Raw genomic sequence first — 17,692 nt, 5'->3', positions numbered from 1 at the left:
TCGTTTTGTTAGTTTTGTCCTCCTAGGACCACCCCCCACCCCCCCCACCCCCCCACCCCTGGCCACTCGCTGCCAGTCTCCTGTCGCATTGCTGGCTCCGTGTAGTCGTCTGGTCGACGGGCTGAGTGGAGGTCTGGAATCATGGCACTGGTGATGGCCATGAGAGTTGCATGGCGATCATGTGCATGTGTGTGTTTGTCTGGATCTCGGGAAAGGAGCAGGGGGCGCGGGGGGGGGGGGGGGGCGCGGAGGGGCAAGGGTCTGCTGGTCATGAAGAAGTATCGGTCCGTCGGCGGCCAAGGGCGTCCATGCCAAACTCACATGTTTTTGCAATACAGTTGGGTTGTTCTCGCCGCCTCTGTGCTCGAGGTGCTCGTTGCAGAACTGCCGCAGCATCTGGCGCTGTTTGCAGCCGATGTGGTGGCTGTGATCGAGATGATGCTCGAGAGTAACGTGTACGAGCTGCAGTCCAAGGGCGCGGCGGTGTTTGTCACCTACGCTTCGCACCTGGACGCCGAGCTGTACTCGCGCCACAAGTGGACCACCTTTGTGGAGTACTTTTCTGCCATGTGCTGGAAGCAGCTCGCGACCGGCTCACCGCTAGTCCGCCCGGGTCTCCTCGGCCTCCGGGCTGTCATCTCGCAGTCGGCCATTCTCGACACTGAACTTGTCGACGTGCTCTCTTCGATTGTGCCGGCCATTGTATCAAACATGTCGCGCAACGACTCGACGCTGCCTGACGAGCTGCTGGCGGCGCATCCGTTTGTGTCAGGCGCGGTGCGTCGGCGGCGGTCGGGCGGCGGGCGAGGCGGGCGGCGGCGGTCGGGCAGAGCAGGCGGTGGTGGGGGCCGTCGGGGCAAGCGCCGCCGGCGCCGGCGGCAGGCCAGCAAGCGTGACGACGACTCGATGGTGAGCGTCGATAAGCCGTCATCGTCGTCATCGTGGTCGTCGGCAACGGCATCGCGCGACGCCGCCGGCTCGGGCACGACCTCGCGGTCGGATGCTGCCGGGTCAGACGCCAGCGCGTCCGACGTCAGCCTGGACGACGTGGCGCTCTCGGCAGTCGGCGTTGACCTCTCGCGCGAGCGCATCGACGAGCTGACCGAGGCCGAGCTCGCTGGCCTTGCGCTCTACGAGATGGGTGCACATGCCAACTCAAGCACGCTCCGCACCATCATCCGCACGCTGCTGGACTACTTTACCACCGGCGAGATGTGGACCGAGTCGGGCGTCTTTATTGGCAAGGTCATGCGCATTCTCATGGCGGCCGTCGGCGTCTCCTACCGCTACGTCCCGGTCCAGTCTGCGCTCGAGTACCTTCCAGCTGTTCCGCACACAGCGACCAAGGCGCGGATTGTCGACCTGGCCTGCTCGCTCCTTGCCACCTCGCGGGTCCCGCTGGACACCTCGACTGCGCTGCAAGTCCTCAACCAGCTTGTAGCCACTCTTGCGGGCGCTCGCGGCGAGCTGCGCAAGGCTATTGTCAACGGCGTCCTCACCCTTGCGCAAGCGCTGCCGACGTCGTCGGAGCGGCTGGAGCTCCTGCTGTTCCTCGGCTCGAAGCTCTCGTTCTGCGCCGCCGACGAAGCCGCTGTCCCGCTCCTCGACGCCGCCACCGCGGTCGCGTCGACGCTGGCCGCCATCGCGCCCGCCAAGATCGCCTTCCTCGAGCCGCTCCTCGACGCGCTCACGGTTGCAGCGTCGGCGCCGTCGACCGCCAACCGCGTCCGCGTCCACAAGGTCTACGCCCACCTGTTCTCGGTTGCGGCCGAGAACCAGGGCTTTGAAGCCAAGTACGGCTCGCAAGTCCGTTACGCCATGTACTTTCTCATCACCCAGCGGCGTATTGTCGTTCACCCGTGTGACCTTGCAGCCATGGCTGAGACCCTTGCTGTCCTCCTGCGGACCGCGCTCGTCGATGAGGTTGCGCAGACCGTGCCGATGCTGTTCAAGCTGCAGGAAAAGGCCTCGACGCTCCCTCCGCCACTGGCCTCTTCGGTCCACACCTTTATCGGCGGCTACCTCCGCGCGCTCGGCGAGCGAGTCCAGTCGGCCGAGCTTGTCGACCACGTTGACCGTGTCGCTGCTGCCCGCTCCACCGCCGGGCTCATCTGCCCGTACGTTGCACTTGACGCCGACGCCGGCGACGCTGCCCGCCTCTACCTCGCTACCGAGACCTCCAAGTATCCAGCGCACGTCGTCACGGTTTTGGAAGACTTTCTGGCGGCGGCCGGCGGTGGATCGGGCTCCGACTCGGAGGCCTCGCCACGCGGGAGCGAAGGCCGGCGGTCGCGACGCAAGCGCAAGTCGCGGCGCGCCCGCGCAGCCGCCCGCGCCATCGACCCGATTGTGCCACCGCTGTTTGAGAAGGAGGTTGTGGTCTCGTGCCTCCTCTCTGCCGACGTCATCCGCGACGCCGACATCAACGTGGAGCAAGTCCTCGACTCGGGTTGGTCGTCTGCGCAGATTGCCAAGGAGCACCAGACCATTCTCGCGCGGCGCAAGCACAAGCAGCATCTCTTCCACAAGCTTGCCGCCATGGCCGGCATGTTTACCTCGCTGCACAAGGCCGCCAAGGAGGCCGGGCTCGACTCGGCCGCGCGGCGCAACGATCTTGCCGCGTCGGACGTCGAGCTCTTTGCTGACATGTTCCGCGACGGTGCCTCGCTCGCAGCGCCACCCGACGCCCGCTCGGCGTCGATGCCGGTCTCGGTTGCCCTCCACCAGTCGCACGACGCGATGGCGGCATCCTGCGCCGCAACTCGCGGCGCCCGGCTTGACCGTGCCGCAATTCTTCTCGGCGACGTCGAGACTGCGGCTTCTGACGCGCTGGTGGGGCAGTCGACCGCGGCACTCGCTCTCGGCGGCTCGTCCGAGCTCGACGAGTCCGAGTCCGAGGCCGGCACGACGGTTCTGGCAACCACCTCGCGCGGCGGCTACGGCATGGCCTTTCCGTCGCTCAGCCGCTACTCGGCGTTCTCGGGCCCACCAGCTCATGGGCCTGATGGACAGGGGAGCGGAGGCATGGCTGGGGTGCTCGCTGTGCGGCGCACGCCTGCACTGCCGGCGGGCGTCACGCTTGTGCAGAACGACTCGTCGCTGACGCCGATGCAGAACATGTCTGCCACATTCGACTTTACCACGTGGGCTGCCCGGACATCAGGCGGCCCGCTCAAGTTTGCCGAGTAAAGGTGCGTCGTCTCGGGCTACTGGAAGACGCGGAGCGAGCGGGCAGGCGGCGGCGGGACGCGGCTGGCACCGGCGGCGCGAGTGCCGCGGCTTCCGAGTGCGGCGCGGGCGCCGTCGGGCGCGGTGTCGCGGCAGATGGCCAGGGGCGAGGCGTCCGGATCGGAAAAGTACTTGCCCTTGGCCCGAAAGTGCGAGATGAGATTGGCTTGGCCCTGAACGTGGGCAAAGGCAAGGCGGCAGACCTTGTCCGAGTTGTACCGGCGCCAAGAGGCGCCGTGCAGGGCGCGGTAGGCCTGGGCGAGCGCGGCTGGAGAAACAAAGTTAACAAAGGCGTAGCCGACGTTGGCCTTGTGGTGGGCGTCGACGGGAAGGTATACAAAGTCGAACTGCCCGCTGAGGTGCGCGTCGGTGAGTGCGGCGAGCAGATCGTCGCGGCGGTAGCGGTTGGGGATGTTGCGGATCATGGCAGTTGTCCGCGTCTCGTCGCCGACCTCAAGGGCGTCGACCGAGATGACGCACGCCGGGTCTGGCTGACGGCGGCGCGGCTTGCGCGACGTTGAGCTGTCGCGTGATGACGAGCGCGACGAGCGCGATGAGCGCGAGTGAGTCCGTGACGACGAGCGGGTCTTGGAGCGGGTCTTGGAGCGGGTCCGTGTGCGGGAGCGCGAGCGCGACGCCGACGCTGAGCTCCACAAGCTGTGTCCGGTCGGCTTGCTCTCCGCCAGCGAGGCCGACAGCAGTGACGGTCTGTTGAGCGGTGGCGAGCACGAGGCGTCTGAGTCCTGGTTGGCCGACGGCAGAGAGTTGGAGCGCTTGCTCGACGAGAGCGGTGCATTCATCAGGCCCGAGATCGGCGCCAGGTAGTCAGAGCCAGGCTCCGGGACTGCGCGCGGCGGACGTGATGGTGACGAGACGTGCTTGACCACATTGACGGCGGCGTCCGGCGGGAGGACCGAGCACGATGTTGAGCGCGAGCGCGAGCGCGGCGGCGAGTGCGCCATAGGCGACGACATCGGCGAGTTACTCGGCGTGCCGACCTCCCACTGAACACCGTGCGTTCCGGGCTTCGACCGCGCCCGCTCCACTAGCATGGGCAGCTCACCGACGCCGCTGGCGTCTGGATGCGGCGGATCGGCGACGGCGGCGGCGGCGGCACGCGCGTCGTAGAACTCGACAAAGCGGAAGACCTTGTGCCGCTTAGCGGCGACGTGCGAGACTCGCCGGATGTCGCCGTACGGGCTAAAGAGCGAGACCATGTGCGTCAACGAGACCGAGGGCAGGACGTTAAAGACAATAATGAGTGAGTCCTGGTCGACGTCGGCGGCAACAAGCTCGCGCTCGGGCGCACCAGGCGGCGCAAACCGCACCGCAATTGTTCGCCCGTCAAAGACGGAGCCGTCGAGCCGCTCTTGCGCGGCAAGCGCGTGGCGGAGATCGTAGAACGACGCCACCATCATGGTGCCGTCGTCAGAGGCAGAGTCGAGCGCCCGGAGCTGGCCGGCCTCCTCCAGCATCGACATCAGTGGTGACCGAGGAGCGTTGCGGCGCAGGCCCGAGATGATGAGCATGCGCGATGGCTGCAACCGTGCTCCACGCGAGGCACGCTGCGCCTGTGCAAGGAGTCCGGCCTCCATCGACACCGCCTGCGACGAGAGCGACGACGAGAGCGACGGAATGCACATCAGTGGCACAAGCCGATCGTCCGGGAGCGACGATGCGACTGCAAACGAGCTGGCAGCCGCCATGTGCGGGACAAAGACTGGTCGCGAGCGGCCGCTGGTCAAGTTTCCGGATCCCAGCTCCGGCACCGATCGTGTGGCCGAGTTGAGCGTCCTGGCATCGTCACCGGGCGAGCTGGCGAGCGTCTCGCCTGACGACCAGGCCGAGAGGCTGGCCGCGACCGGCGGGTGGCCGCCATCGAGTGCTCTCAAGACCGGTGACGAGGCCATGGATGATGCACCAGGCTCGGGGTCGAGGTCGAGCAGCGGCGACAGGCCACTGTCGGACTCGTCCGACTCGAACCCGTACGGTTCGTGGTGTGAAAGCGGCATGGCCATCCAAGACGAAGGGGGTAGCTGTGCGGGTGTAGAGCGAGAAGTGATAGCGGGTTAAAAAATGTGAGTGAAAACGTTTGCATTTCGCCGGGACTGCCGACACGTGGGCCGCTTCTGACGGCCTCTCCTCACTCTTACCACCTATACCATGCTCATGCCTCAGCATCTTGCCACACCAGGAGTACAACCACAAGACATGGTATCCATCATCCACATCATGTGGTTGACGAGTTGTCACGACTCCATTATCACAGTGGGTGGCCTCTGGCGGGAGTGCTCGGCGAGTGTGCGGGATGGCGTCGGATGGACAGCAGCCGGCGGCCAAGAGAGCCGAGGTGCTGCGCGGAGAAGGTAACCACGAGAAAACTGCAAGGTTTGATACCAAGAGACACTGATCACAAGCTCAAGTCGCCCACAAAGATATCAAGCTTGGCGATGGTTGGTATATGAAACCTTGTACGGCATGAGGCTTGTAAAGAAAGCGCCGTCCCCGCAGGCGTGTCGTGCCACTCCATCCACCATCTGCGCCACCACCGGACACGACAGAAGGGGCGGGGGGGTGTGGCCAGGTCGAGGTGTGGCATGAAACCAGGCATTATAACAGACATCAGACATGATCATCATGTATAGAAACTGGGCTAGCTGAGGTACGTACGTCTTTTAGGAGGAAGACCGGGAGCTTCGCTTGATGGAGATGGGTGGTTGGCCAAGGCTTGACGTGCCTGTGCTGCTGCTGCTTCTTCCACCGCCTGCCTTTCACTCTCTCCACCGCTAAAATGATGGCTACTCAATGATTATCCATCGAGTGTCCAAGCCATCCGGGTGTGGTGGAGCAGGTGCTGGAAAGCGTGCGTATGGGCATGCGTCTTTATTGGCTGCTGATCGTATCGGGGGTAGCCCGGTGGGCTATGATCAAGGAAGGAAGGAAGGGGAATGAGGAGTTGCTCTTGGATGAGTCGGGCGCGGCCGGGGAGGCGGGCGGGTGTGGCGCGGAGCCTATTGTGTGCGTCAGGCAAGCAGCCTATAACGCTCTCAGAATATGGATCTGATCAATCCGTACGGCTTGGATAACGTTTGGTGTTTACTGACATTGATGGCCATCTACTGGTGTGGCAATGTAAGGTGTGAGTCATTGATGTGGGTCATTGATGTGGGCAAGATGGTTGGGCGGCCTGGCCGTCGGCGGGCGTCGGGTGTCGGGCAGATCAGCACCGTCTATGGTGTAGGCGTATGCCTTGGTTCGGACAACACTCAACTCTGAACACTATGGCCTCCAACTCGTCGTTCTCGTCTGTGCGCCTGTCCGAGATGGACAAGTGGGTCCGTGCCAACGGCGGCGTGTCTGGCATTGCCAACCGTGCCATGCGCAGCTATGCGTCCAAGTTCATGGCCCGCCCGGGCAACCTCGCCGCTCCGGTCATGCACCTCATGGTCGGCGCCATGGCCATTGGCTACATCCTTGAGATCCCGCACCTCATGGGTACGTTCCACACATCCACTCTCTCCCTTTACCCATGCCCCTCCATGCCTCTTCCATTGCCAGTGCTGTCGCCGCGCCCCCCGCCCTCCCCTCCGCCTTCCCTTCACCCTGGTGTGGGACGGAGGATGACTTTGGCCCAACTTGTTCCCGCTGGCGGCGGGTCGGTCGCCAGCACCTCCCACGGCGACAGCATTGCAGTCAGTTTCACAACGTGAAGCACATAACCACAGCACCATGTCACCGACAACATCCTCAAGTTGTGGCTTGATTGCTGCTTTCTACGGCCTGGGTTGGGCTTGCGCTTGGACGAGGGCGACGCGTTGAATTTTTGGGGGGGCGACAGCTCGCCAGCTGGCCAACCAAACCAGCCTGCAGCCGGCCACGCTGTCATCTACCGGCTGCATCTGTTGCAGCTGCCATCGCGCGGCATCGAAAACATGACTCACAGAGAGAGCGAGGAATGGATGACCAACGTGTGATACAGCCCACGAGCAGCAGAAGAAGTACCATTGAGTCGTGTCCCAGCTCGGCGACCTTGCCGCGCGCGTCTATCAATACACACCTCCATCAGCGTACCGGACTGAGATGCAGACATGGAGAGAAGCGAGAGGGGGAAGATGAGGGAGGTGGAGAAGGCGAGTGTGCGTGCCTACTCTGGCTAGGATGCAGGTAGTGCGAGGCGATGTGAGCCGTTGATCCTTAGTTGATAGATGGTACTAGCGCACGTTGTGATGGAGGCTACCCATCCGTGCCATCGGTGCGGACTCGGCCCGTACACCGCTATGCAACCAACTGACTGACCGCACTCAGCTTGGGTATGCTGTACTGAGCTGTGGCCGGCAAGAGTGTGGGGACTCTCAGCACCGGTGAACGGTGAAACTGACGACCGTCTCACCAGAAGTTGACACTCCTCTGCAGGCACCGGGAGCATGGCGGCGAGGGTGCGATGCACGGTGTTTATCAACTCTGAGAACTGCGGTTCTGGACATGTACGCATTTACCACACATTAGCCATACCTCCCCTCCCTCCCTCCCCCCCCCCCCCCCCCAGATTTTCAGGAATTCTTGTCTCGGGGCCCCGATAATATTGGGTTCGCCGGGGGGGGGAGCCCCAATTTCTAGAGGGGGGGCGTGTGGTCTCGGTCTCGGCCGTGCCAGATATTGAGGCAAAGACACCACCCTGCTCCCGCACCTGCTCCCGCACCTGCTCCGAATCTCTCCCATCTGCTTCCCTCCCCCCCCCCCCTCCCTCCCCCCACCTTTGAGTGGAGGGCAACGTTGTGATGGTATTGTGTATAGGTGTGTGGGTGTGTGGGTGTGTGTGTGGAGGGGTTGGGTTGGAGGCGGCGCCAGTCGATCTGGTGTGGTCTTGTGTGGTATGGTCTCACTCACTCGTCATCATCATGGGTGTCGGTATTGGGTGGTGTCTGGTCATGCTGGTCGTGGTGGTTGTGGTGGTCGCCGGTGGTCGCGGGTGGTCGCGGTGGTCGTTCGGCTGCCGGTCATCGCGGTACGTGGTCGATGGCCTCGCTCGACTTGTTATGAATGTGCGTGCAGCTGATTGCGGTGCCGGATACGATGGAAGCAATGCTGGAAAAGTGCGGGCAGAAGCTCGGACTGGCGGCGGCGGGCAGCATCTACACCGAGAACGGAGCGAGGGTAGAGGATGTGGGGCTCATCTCGAATGATGATGTGCTTTATGTGGCCGAGGGCTCGGAGCCGTTCTTCCGCGAGTCCAAGGGCAAGAAGGCCAAGAAGGGCACGGCCGTTGCGGTGCACAAGATTGCTGTTCTGGGCTCGGGAGGTGTGGGTAAGTCGTGTCTGACGATGCGGTTCTGCAGATCGACGTTTGTGGATGTGTACGATCCGACGATCGAGGACTCATTTCATCGGCACCTGACGCTTGATGGCTTCCCGGTCCTTCTTGACATTCTGGATACTGCTGGGCAGGAGGACTTTGTGGTGCTTCGGAGGCAGTGGGTTGAGGACCGCGACGGGTTCATCCTCGTCTACTCTATTACTGACGACACGACGTTTACGGCGGCGCTCGATGGCTTTGTCGATCTCATCCGCGAGGTCAAGGGTGAGAGCTTTGCTTCTGTCCCGCTAGTGGTTGTGGGCAACAAGTGCGATCTGGACGATCAACGCGAGGTGCCGACCGACCAGGGCGAGGCCTACGCGTCCAAGCTCAATGAGCAGGCGCGGTTCCTTGAGGCCTCGGCGCTGACCAACCACAACGTCACCGAGGTCTTTCACGAGATCATCAAGGTCTTCCGCCACTGGGACCCGCCCAAGTCGACCAAGAAGGGATTCTGCGTTCTGCTGTGAGGCGCAGTGCGCCAGCCCCTTCTACCTTCTTCCTCCCTCTTCCCCCTTCCCCTTTGCTCCCGCTTGCCCTCCAGTCGCTAAACTCAAGCAACTTGTAGTATGACGCTGCGGCATGCGCTCATGTTATTCGAGACACAAGCTTGCTACACACCCATGGTGTGGCGGCCGTCGGCTGAGTTGCGGTGCAGGATGGCCGGGCCCTCCTCGTCGTAGTCGAAGCGCGAGATCCAGGTCTGCTGCGAGAGGTCTGCCGAGATAGAGCCACCAATCCAGACCGAGTAGGCGCGCTCGGGCGGGGCGATGACACGGATGCGCATCGACTCGGGGATGAGGGCCTCAAGGTCGCGGGTGAGGCGGTCCTCCAGGCCCGGGAAGAGAGTGGAGCCGCCGGAGAGGATGATGTTCTCGTACAGCTCCTTGCGGAGGTCGATTTCGGTCTTCTGGATGGTCTCGTAGACAAGCTTGGGCAGGCCAAAGGCAGTCGCCTTCTCAAACCCAATCATCGACGGGTTGAAGAGAACCTCGGGGACCGAGTACACCTCGGGGCCGAGCGAGACCTTGAGGCCGTTGCTCATTTCGTACTCTGAGGGCGAGGCGGCGGCAACGTCGGTGTCGTAGTCGAGTGAGACCTGGCAGACCTTCTCCTTCAAGCTCTTGACGGCCTCCATTGTCGTCGCGTCATCCTCGAGTTCGTGGCCCTTGTCGGTGAGGAGCGAGAGCATGCGGGCCGTCAGGTCGCGCCCGGCCATGTCGAGCCGGTGAATAGCCCGCGGAATGGCGTAGCCCTCGACAACAGGCACCACATGCGTCACGCCCTCGCCGCAGTCAAGCACCACGCCGGTCGTCCGCCCGGACGCGTACAGAGCAAGCACCGCTTGCAGCGCAATGTTGAGCGCAGGCACCCCAAAGGTCTCAAACATGATCTCCGCCATCTTCTCACGGTTCTTCAGGGGGTTGAGCGGTGCCTCGGTGAGGAGCACAGGCTGGTTCTCCGGGTCAACGTCGTCGAGGCCCTCGAAGAAAATGTACTCCCACATCTTCTCCATGTCGTCCCAGTTCTCCACCTTGCCGTGGATCATCGGGTAGCTGTTCGTCACACGATACCGTCGCCACATGAAGCCGCCACATAGCGAGGTGTCAAGCAGAGAGTCCCCAGTCCGTGCACCACCAGTCCATCCACGCACCAACCAACACGACGACAACGACAGCAACGACGACGACCCCAACCCCATCAAACCATCCATATCCATCCATCACCACACCATAACCCATGAGTCCATTCCCTCTTTCTCGTCCCCCCCCCCCCCCCCCTCCCCCCCCCTCCTCCCCTCCACCTCCACCTTCACCTCTACCTCCCACCGTATCTATCCCCCCCAAGCCACCTGGCCAACATTTCCTGCACGCCCAAGCGCAAGCAGTGCCATTGCCTCGCCCTCCCACCCTCACCCACCCACACATACCGAAGGTCCAGCTGTCCGCGCATCTCTTCCGCAGCATTGCCAATGTAGTACTCATCCAGCTCGTCCTCCAGGCCCTCTTGCGGGGAGCCTGTGTATGTGTATGTGTGTGTGTGTGTGTGGGGGGGAAGAAGGGGGGGGGGTGCGGGTGAGTGTGGGGGGAAGGGAAAGGGGTGGAAGGAGGGGAAGGAAAGGGGAAGGGGAAGATGGTATGTGTGTGTGTGTGTATGGGGGGATAGTGGTGGTGGTGTAGGGGGTGTATATGTGTTTGTGTGTGTGTGGGGGGGGGGGGGGGAAGGTGGTGGTCGACTGCGTCCTGCGTGCGGGTAGGTCACTACGGACGGGTATGGGCATGGGGGGCAGCGGGAGGACCAGGTCGACAAGGATACGTACCAATGACGGCAGGGAAGACAAGGGATGGGGCATCCTCTCCGGCAAAGCCGGCCTTGATACGGCCGGTCCCGTTGTCAATGACTACAGCTGTCTCATACTCAATCTCAGACGAGTACGCAGACATGGTCGATTGGAGGCGTCAAGTGTGTCGCACTCGAGAGGTCTCACACCATCAAGGCCATCTTCGACGTAGCAATCGATACTGGCCAAGTTTGCGCTTTATCAACAGCAGTCTCGGATAGGAACCCGTCGGCTGCGGTGGGCAGAGAGCGATGGCTCCAAAATTGGGTAGGCTAGCAGAGCAGTTGCTTAACCGAACATGTCGAACATGCCCGACATCTCGGACGACGAGTCGTCGTTGCCCGAGTCGTCGGCGGCGGCGGCGGCGGCGTCGGCAGCGTCACCAGAGGCGGCAGCGGCAGCCTGGGCGGCGGCGAGGGCCTCCGGGTCGTCGAGCAGAGCCTTGAGCTCGGCGATCTCCTTGATGGTGTACTCGGAGCCGAGCGAGACGAACATGACGTTCTTGAAGCCGTTGAGGATCGAGTGCGGCACCGAGACGACGGTCGGGTAGTCGATGGCCAGCGAGATGGCACCGATGTCCTTGGCGGCGTTGGCGAGCATGGCGCCGATGTCCTCCGAGGTGAGGTCGAGGACGGCAGCATCGTAGACGACACCGTCGTCGTAGATGGTCTTGGCCTCAAGACCGTACGAGAACGGCTTGATGCCAAGCTTCTGGAGAAGCACAGCCTCGGAGGCCGAGACCTTGTCGCCCTTAGTGATGAGCTTGATGTCCGCCACGATCTCAATCTGGCCACGAGCAATCTTGGTGGCAATGTTGAGAGCCTGGAAGAAGGCAGTCAGACCGGGCTCCATGCCAGTCGGGCCGGCAGGGACGTCGACGTCGCACGGGGCGATGGCACCAGCCTTGGCCGGGGCACCGACACGGTTGGCACCGATGAGGGCGCGGATCTCGGCCGGCTCCTCGTGGGTGAAGACGAGGCCGACGTTGCCGACGATGAGCGGCAGGATGCGCTCGATCTTCTCGTCCTCCTCGGCGATGGCGCGAAGAGCACGGCGGATCATGGTGTTCTTGCCCATGAGCAGAGTAGCCTTGCCGCGGAGGGCAATGCGGATCTGCTGCATCTGCGACGAACCGACATTGTCAGCATCAACCAGGATGACCTTGGAGTACTCCTGGAAGAGGGCGACAACCTTGTCGTAGTAGGCAGCCTTCTTGGCAAACTTGGCAGCGCGTCCTCCCGATTCCATTTTGAGTGATGAAAGGGGCCTAGATAGATTTCAAGGACGTGTTAAGGGGGGTGGGTCGGCCTCTGTATCCACATCACCATGAGCAACTTGTGTGTGAGTCAGACAAAAAACACACCCAAAAATATCTCATCAACAACAGCGGGCACCCTCCCTGCTGTTCTCCTTGCACTTGCAGCTCATTGACCACCTCCTTGCCGAGGTAACCACTCTGCACAGAGTACATGGCACTAGTATTGTGTGTGTGTGTGGTAGGGGTGGTGGTGGTGGGGGAGGGGGAGGGGGGGGGTACTCCATGTTCATGGCATACGTACGTGAAGATCGACGTGGGGTATGCCGTCGTGAAAGTGGATGGCAACCGGCGAGCAAAGTCTGGCGTTTTGCTCTTGCGAACGAAAAGACACTTCCAATCGATTCCGAGGCGACGACGGCAATGGAAGGGGGGGTGGGAGGGGGAGGGGAGCGCAGATGCTTCATTGGGAGGAGCAGAGTAGAGGAGAGCCGAGATGGCGGCGGGCCGCTTAAAGCGTGTGAAGCGGATGGTAGGAGTCTATGACAGGTTGTTGACCTTGTTGAAGAGCGAGTCGACAACCTGCGACATGTTGTCGATGACGTCGAGCGAGGCGGCCAGGGCCTTGTCCTGCTTGGGCTCGTCGTAGACGATGAGGGCGTCGACGTCCTGGTCGAGGACGCCCGAGAGCTTACCGTCGAGGATCATCTTGGAGAGCTTGGACTCGACAACGTCGAGCGGGAGGGCGATGGTCTGTGCGATGTGAGCGACCTGGACCGAGGTGTACGGCTCGATGATGCGGAGGAGGTTAGCCTCGAACAGCGAGTCGTAGAGGGTCTTGAGGTGTGCGGCAATGACTGGGTCTTCGGCCAGGTGGGACGGGTACTCATCGATGGCGGCCTGGAACTTGTGCAGCGAGCGGTCGATAGCGGCGGCGGCGATGGCCTGCATGGCCGTCACGTGGTCGCCTGAGAACTTGAGGACGGCCTTGTTGTTGACGACCGAGGTCACCTCCTGTGGCTTGTCCATCATCACCTTGCACAGCAGCATGTACTTGAGCGAAGCGACAGCCAGCGGCTCGGTGTTGAGCTCGGGCATGGCTGCCAGCGAGGCGTAGCCCTCAAAGGCCTCGAAAAAGTACGAGTACGCCGTCTTGTAGTCCTTCTCCTCGGCCTGGAGCACGCCGGCCTGCGACTCGATCTGCGCCTGCATGAGCGGCGGGCAAAAGACCGCTGTCGACGACGTCCGCGCAGACGTCAGCGAAGCCTTGGCCTTGGGCAGGTTGCGCAGCGCGTGGTGGACCCGAGACTCCACAAGGTGCAGCTCCACGAGGAGCAGCTTGTCCTCCAGCTTCTTCACCTCCTTGAGCACCGGCGCCAGAAGCGTCAGCGACTTGGAGTACTCGCCGGCGTCTGCGTACATGCCTGCCAGCGACGCCTCCAGCCGCTGCCGCAGGAACTTGCGTCCTGTCTCCTTGGCCCACTCGATGAGACCCTCTGCGACAGAGACAGAGAGCACAGAGCCCTCGTCGACCTTGCCCAGCACCGTCAGCATCATTCGCACAATCTTTGCCGTCCGCGCCTTGGACATCATCTCTGCCATGCCCTTGACCACTTCAAACAGCTCCACAATGGCTCCGGCATCGCCCTGAGCCACGAGCACCTCGCCCAGCGCAACCAGCGCCTGCTCAGCAATCTTCTCCGGATCGTCCTCTATCCGTTCGCATGCACGTTCCACAGCCACAGCCACAGATCGACTCGGTATCACGTGAGTGTCCCTCTCTTTCTCTCCGCCATACCCTTCCTGCCGACGAGTGCGCGCCTGGAGGAATTTGCCGCTTCCCACCAGCACCGACCACAGGAGACCACCATGTCCACCACGTGTCCATGCATGACGTATGTGACAGCAGAAGAAATGGAGGGTATGTGTGTAGTATGTGGGAGGTAGTGAAAGGCAGAGTGTGTGGCTTGGTGGGGGTTGGAGCTGGCGAGTTTGGGTGGCCGGGGTGGGGGGGGGGGGGGGGCGGGGCGGGGCCGGGCACAGGTCGCCTTGACCACCGACCAAGCCAACCACAGGCACCTTTACCTCCACCGACCTCCACCACCTCCCCACCCCCAGTCTCCCACACACAAACCAGCTATATTCACCACTTCTATATCATACATACACACCCTCTCCCTTCCTCTCTCTGTCTATCTTCTCATCCCAGTCCCCCATCCCTACCCCCTGCCTACCCCCTACCCGCCCTACCCACCCTACCCACCCTTCCACCCCCTTCTACCACCACCATCATCACCATCATCACGTACTGGGATTAAGCTCAAGGAGCGAACGGTACTTGGTCACAGCCGCAGCTGGGTTGATCTCCTTCTCGGCATTGGCACGCTCAAACGTCTCCTTCACAGCTTCGTAGGACGCCGCCATGATACGTATGCCTCAAAGAGTCGGGTGTTGCCCTCGCCGTCGCCTTTGTCCACTCTAGCTCGCGCCGACTCCGCCTCCCCCCCACCATCAAGCACCGTACTTGCTGGGGGACACTTTAGCATCATCGCTGCCATCCACGCTTCCCATCATAGCCCACCACCAACCACCATCTATATCCGAACATGTTCATCACCTGTCCTGCTGCCAATCATGAGCGGACCTTGGTGGCATCGGGGTTCGGCATCTAGGCCCAGCTGCGGACCCCTCCCGTCCCGCCCGGCCCAACTCCCCACACCATCGCTGTGCATGGCTCTTCGCATCAATGACCTCTAATCATTATTCCGCCGCCCGTCACACGCATACAACTCGGAAATGAGGTGTGCAGCCATAGTAGTTGCCTGGGAAACGCATCATGCTCGCGCCATGGTGCGTCTGGCACGCCAGGCAAAGGCGACACAGGCGCCAGTGGCATGCTCTTAGCCATGATCACCAGCTGTGGAAGCTTGCACGATCGCATACACTGCTGCAGGTGGAGCGAGCTAATGATCGCATCCTCAACTACAAGTACTCGCACAGACTGCAGACCTTGAGCGTAGAATCGGACGCCTCGCCGCCCTTTACCTTGTTCGACTCGAGGTCAGTGAGCGGGTTGGCGGCGGTGGCGTTTGAGTTGGCGGGAGGAAATCGTTCGGTCTTTCGTTCGCTGGCGAATGAACCGACCATCGCAACACTTCACACAGCACACACAATGCCGCGGTACGTGAGAGGATGAGACAAAGGGAGTGAGAGAGTTGACAGCAGCCACGACCAAGTAGTATGAGTGCCTATCGTACTGGAGGTACCCACGCATGCGCTTGATATCTTAGCTTGTGCTTGGTTGCCTCCAAGGTAGTCCTCGTCTCCTTGGGGGTGGCGGTGGGATGGGAGCGAGGGAGAGAAAATGGGCTGAGGACTGCCTTTGTCGGCTCGTCCGCCATCCTCTCGGCCTCGCCACAGCGAAGCACAAGTGAGCGAGCACGCTCCAGTAGGGTATATGAGGTGTCTACGCTTGGTGCGCACATCGTTGACCTTCTGGTGCTCGTGTAAGAGTGTCTGTCCCCCCTGTGCTCCGCTCCCAAAGTCGGCCTGGCCTCGGCCTCGACCCGACCATTAATTTGGGTGTTCGGCCATCACCGACCACCGCCTAGGGGGCTCATACACAGCTGGTATGGGCAAGGGAGAAGAGATACAGACCATCGAACAGACTCACATCATTGCTCTATGTCCGTGCTACCCCACTACAGCACTTACGTCAAGGCTGTCCACGTTGGCTACAAGCGGTACGTCCCTTCTTCCCCCTCCCATTTTTGTATGACTTTGTCCTCCCCCCTTCCCCTCCTTCTCCTCCCCTCTCTCTCCCGCTCTCCCTCGCTACTTCCTCCCTCTACCACACGCCGCTGCTGTGGTCATTGTACTCGTCAACCCAGTGTTTATGCCCATTGCCTCCCCCATCTGCTGTCCTCGCTCCGTCTTGCTCTCTCTCGTCGCGCCAGCGCGTGCCGACCCGGCCCCCCCCCCCTTCCCACTCGACCGAGGCTCACCATTGGCCAGCTGGTGATCACCCGTTCCCCCACTTTGTCATTTTCACCTCCTCCCCCGCCCCGTCCCCCCCCCCTCCCCCCCGCCTACCACACGAGCCACACTCACGCATACGCTGGCATTGGCATGGTTACTGTAGGTCCAAGGTTGTCCACTACCCGCACACCTCGCTCCTCAAGCTTGAGGGCTGCAACACCCGCAAGGCCACCAACTTCTACGTTGGCAAGCGCGTCGCGTACGTCTACAAGGGCGAGAAGAAGGACCTCAAGGGCTCGACCACCCGCTACATCTGGGGCAAGATCACCCGCCCGCACGGCAACTCTGGCCTTGTCCGCGCCAAGTTCAAGCGCAACCTCCCGCCCCGCTCGTTCGGCGCCCCCGTCCGCGTCATGCTCTTCCCGTCGAACATCTGAGTAAAGTCCAACGGAATCAAGAGATCCCACGCACGCAACGCAATCGGCTCCACACACACCCGCTCTGTATTGTGTAGAGACTCGCTGGCTCCGACGATCCGTGCTCTCCCTACCTCCCACACCCCCAAGGCGAGGTCCTTGCCAGTCTAACGCCAATCAGAGTTCATTTCATCGCGCAGCAGTGCGTCAGCCATGTCTAGTCCATGCGGTTCTTGAGGTGGCGTGTGATGACCTCGTCCTTGGTGATGATGTGGACGACGACGCCCCAGCCCGAGACAGCGTCGCGGTCGACGCCGGCGAGCATGCACTGCGAGATGGTCTCGAACAGGTCCTCAGGCTCGAGATCGGGCTTGTACATCGACTCGCACGGACCGTAGAGGGCCTCGGACATGGTGCCCGAGACGGCAAAGCCATCCGGTGATGAGATGCAGCCGATCAGGTCGGTGCCGCCCACGTACGGCTCCACGCTTCCGTCAGGCTTGACCGTGAGGCCGGCCACAACAGGCTCCACAAAGTACGGGCCAAACCGCTTCGAGTACAGCGTCGAAGAGACCATCGCCAGAAAGGCTGACGGCGACATGTTGCGGTTCTCCCGGAGCGCAAACATGTTGTGTTTGAACTGGAACAGTGCGTCCAGCGTCTGCACGTCCGTCGCAAGCCCGGCCATGCCCAGATACAGGTAGTCGTGGATTTTGAAGACCTTCTGGAAGTCCGTCGCCACCGTCATTGCCTGGATGCCCAGCCGGGTATCCGACGCGATCGCCACGCAGTCCTTGCCCCTGCGCACCACGCCACACATGATGAGTCACCCCCCGCACACTATCACCTTCTCCTCCCCCCACCCTCACACCCTTATCATCGTCCTGTTCACGTACTTCATGGCGATGATGGCGGCGCCATTGTACGTCATGATGCTCTGTCATAGAGTGGCCACACCATGTGAGTGATGCGGGGAGGGAGGAAGGGGAGGGAGGGGGAAGGGGGACAATGCGGCCGTAGGGAGGACGGAAGGGGGAGAGGGAGAGAGGGAGAGAGAGAGAGAGAGAGAGAGGAGGGAGGGGAGGGGGAGGGGGAGAGAGGACGAGGAAGGGAGGTGGGGA

At 62.1% G+C, this 17,692-nt stretch overlaps 9 protein-coding genes across 9 annotated transcripts in view; 4 read left to right on the top strand and 5 right to left on the bottom strand.

The window, feature by feature from the left end:
- The window catches only part of AMSG_05758 (uncharacterized protein), a gene marked incomplete at its 5' end in the record, with an annotated part of 3,728 nt that extends 531 nt beyond the window's left edge, over positions 1-3,197 (top strand). The window contains one exon of the mRNA XM_013901716.1: positions 339-3,197. Within this exon, the coding sequence (XP_013757170.1) occupies positions 339-3,189 (2,851 nt within the window). The 3' untranslated portion in view covers positions 3,190-3,197. The remainder of the gene's footprint in view (positions 1-338) is intronic.
- Positions 3,198-3,206: 9 nt separating this feature from the next.
- Positions 3,207-5,240, bottom strand: AMSG_05757 (RNA recognition domain-containing protein 2 family protein; the record flags this gene model as incomplete). Its single annotated transcript, XM_013901715.1, has 1 exon — positions 3,207-5,240. The coding sequence occupies one exon, from the start codon at positions 5,238-5,240 to the stop codon at positions 3,207-3,209; it is 2,034 nt and encodes a 677-aa protein (XP_013757169.1).
- A 1,252-nt stretch (positions 5,241-6,492) lies between these two features.
- AMSG_05756 (uncharacterized protein) lies at positions 6,493-7,298 on the top strand. The gene is made up of 2 exons (XM_013901714.1): positions 6,493-6,723; positions 7,208-7,298. The coding sequence occupies exons 1-2, from the start codon at positions 6,510-6,512 to the stop codon at positions 7,234-7,236; spliced, it is 243 nt and encodes an 80-aa protein (XP_013757168.1). The 5' UTR covers positions 6,493-6,509; the 3' UTR covers positions 7,237-7,298.
- A 326-nt stretch (positions 7,299-7,624) lies between these two features.
- Positions 7,625-9,148, top strand: AMSG_05755 (uncharacterized protein). The gene is made up of 2 exons (XM_013901713.1): positions 7,625-7,712; positions 8,281-9,148. Exons 1-2 carry the CDS (start codon positions 7,653-7,655, stop codon positions 9,049-9,051), a joined length of 831 nt encoding a protein of 276 aa, XP_013757167.1. The 5' UTR covers positions 7,625-7,652; the 3' UTR covers positions 9,052-9,148.
- Positions 9,149-9,194: 46 nt separating this feature from the next.
- Positions 9,195-11,045, bottom strand: AMSG_05754 (actin; the record flags this gene model as incomplete). The annotated part of the gene is made up of 3 exons (XM_013901712.1): positions 10,902-11,045; positions 10,512-10,599; positions 9,195-10,137 (listed from the first exon to the last, which is right to left on the bottom strand). Exons 1-3 carry the CDS (start codon positions 11,023-11,025, stop codon positions 9,195-9,197), a joined length of 1,155 nt encoding a protein of 384 aa, XP_013757166.1. The 5' UTR covers positions 11,026-11,045.
- Positions 11,046-11,136: 91 nt separating this feature from the next.
- AMSG_05753 (L10e/P0) lies at positions 11,137-12,501 on the bottom strand. The gene is made up of 2 exons (XM_013901711.1): positions 12,482-12,501; positions 11,137-12,232 (listed from the first exon to the last, which is right to left on the bottom strand). Exon 2 carries the CDS (start codon positions 12,168-12,170, stop codon positions 11,211-11,213), a length of 960 nt encoding a protein of 319 aa, XP_013757165.1. The 5' UTR covers positions 12,171-12,232; positions 12,482-12,501; the 3' UTR covers positions 11,137-11,210.
- Positions 12,502-12,686: 185 nt separating this feature from the next.
- AMSG_05752 (26S proteasome regulatory subunit) lies at positions 12,687-14,619 on the bottom strand. The gene is made up of 2 exons (XM_013901710.1): positions 14,487-14,619; positions 12,687-13,889 (listed from the first exon to the last, which is right to left on the bottom strand). Exons 1-2 carry the CDS (start codon positions 14,599-14,601, stop codon positions 12,718-12,720), a joined length of 1,287 nt encoding a protein of 428 aa, XP_013757164.1. The 5' UTR covers positions 14,602-14,619; the 3' UTR covers positions 12,687-12,717.
- Positions 14,620-15,330: 711 nt separating this feature from the next.
- On the top strand, positions 15,331-16,630 carry AMSG_05751 (60S ribosomal protein L33). Its single transcript, XM_013901709.1, has 3 exons — positions 15,331-15,357; positions 15,885-15,920; positions 16,319-16,630. The coding sequence occupies exons 1-3, from the start codon at positions 15,350-15,352 to the stop codon at positions 16,590-16,592; spliced, it is 318 nt and encodes a 105-aa protein (XP_013757163.1). The 5' UTR covers positions 15,331-15,349; the 3' UTR covers positions 16,593-16,630.
- Positions 16,631-16,737: 107 nt separating this feature from the next.
- AMSG_05750 (proteasome subunit beta type) overlaps positions 16,738-17,692 on the bottom strand; it is a 1,334-nt gene continuing 379 nt past the window's right edge. The window contains exons 2-3 of the mRNA XM_013901708.1: positions 17,468-17,508; positions 16,738-17,371 (exon numbers count right to left, since the gene is read on the bottom strand). Coding sequence (XP_013757162.1) covers positions 16,789-17,371; positions 17,468-17,508 — 624 coding nt within the window. The 3' untranslated portion in view covers positions 16,738-16,788. The remainder of the gene's footprint in view (positions 17,372-17,467; positions 17,509-17,692) is intronic.

Source organism: Thecamonas trahens, assembly GCF_000142905.1.
Source record: "Thecamonas trahens ATCC 50062 unplaced genomic scaffold supercont1.27, whole genome shotgun sequence".
Lineage (NCBI taxonomy): Eukaryota > Apusomonadida > Apusomonadidae > Thecamonas > Thecamonas trahens.
The sequence above is the reverse complement of the archived record's forward strand: the minus strand, read 5'-3'. Positions and strand labels throughout refer to the sequence as shown.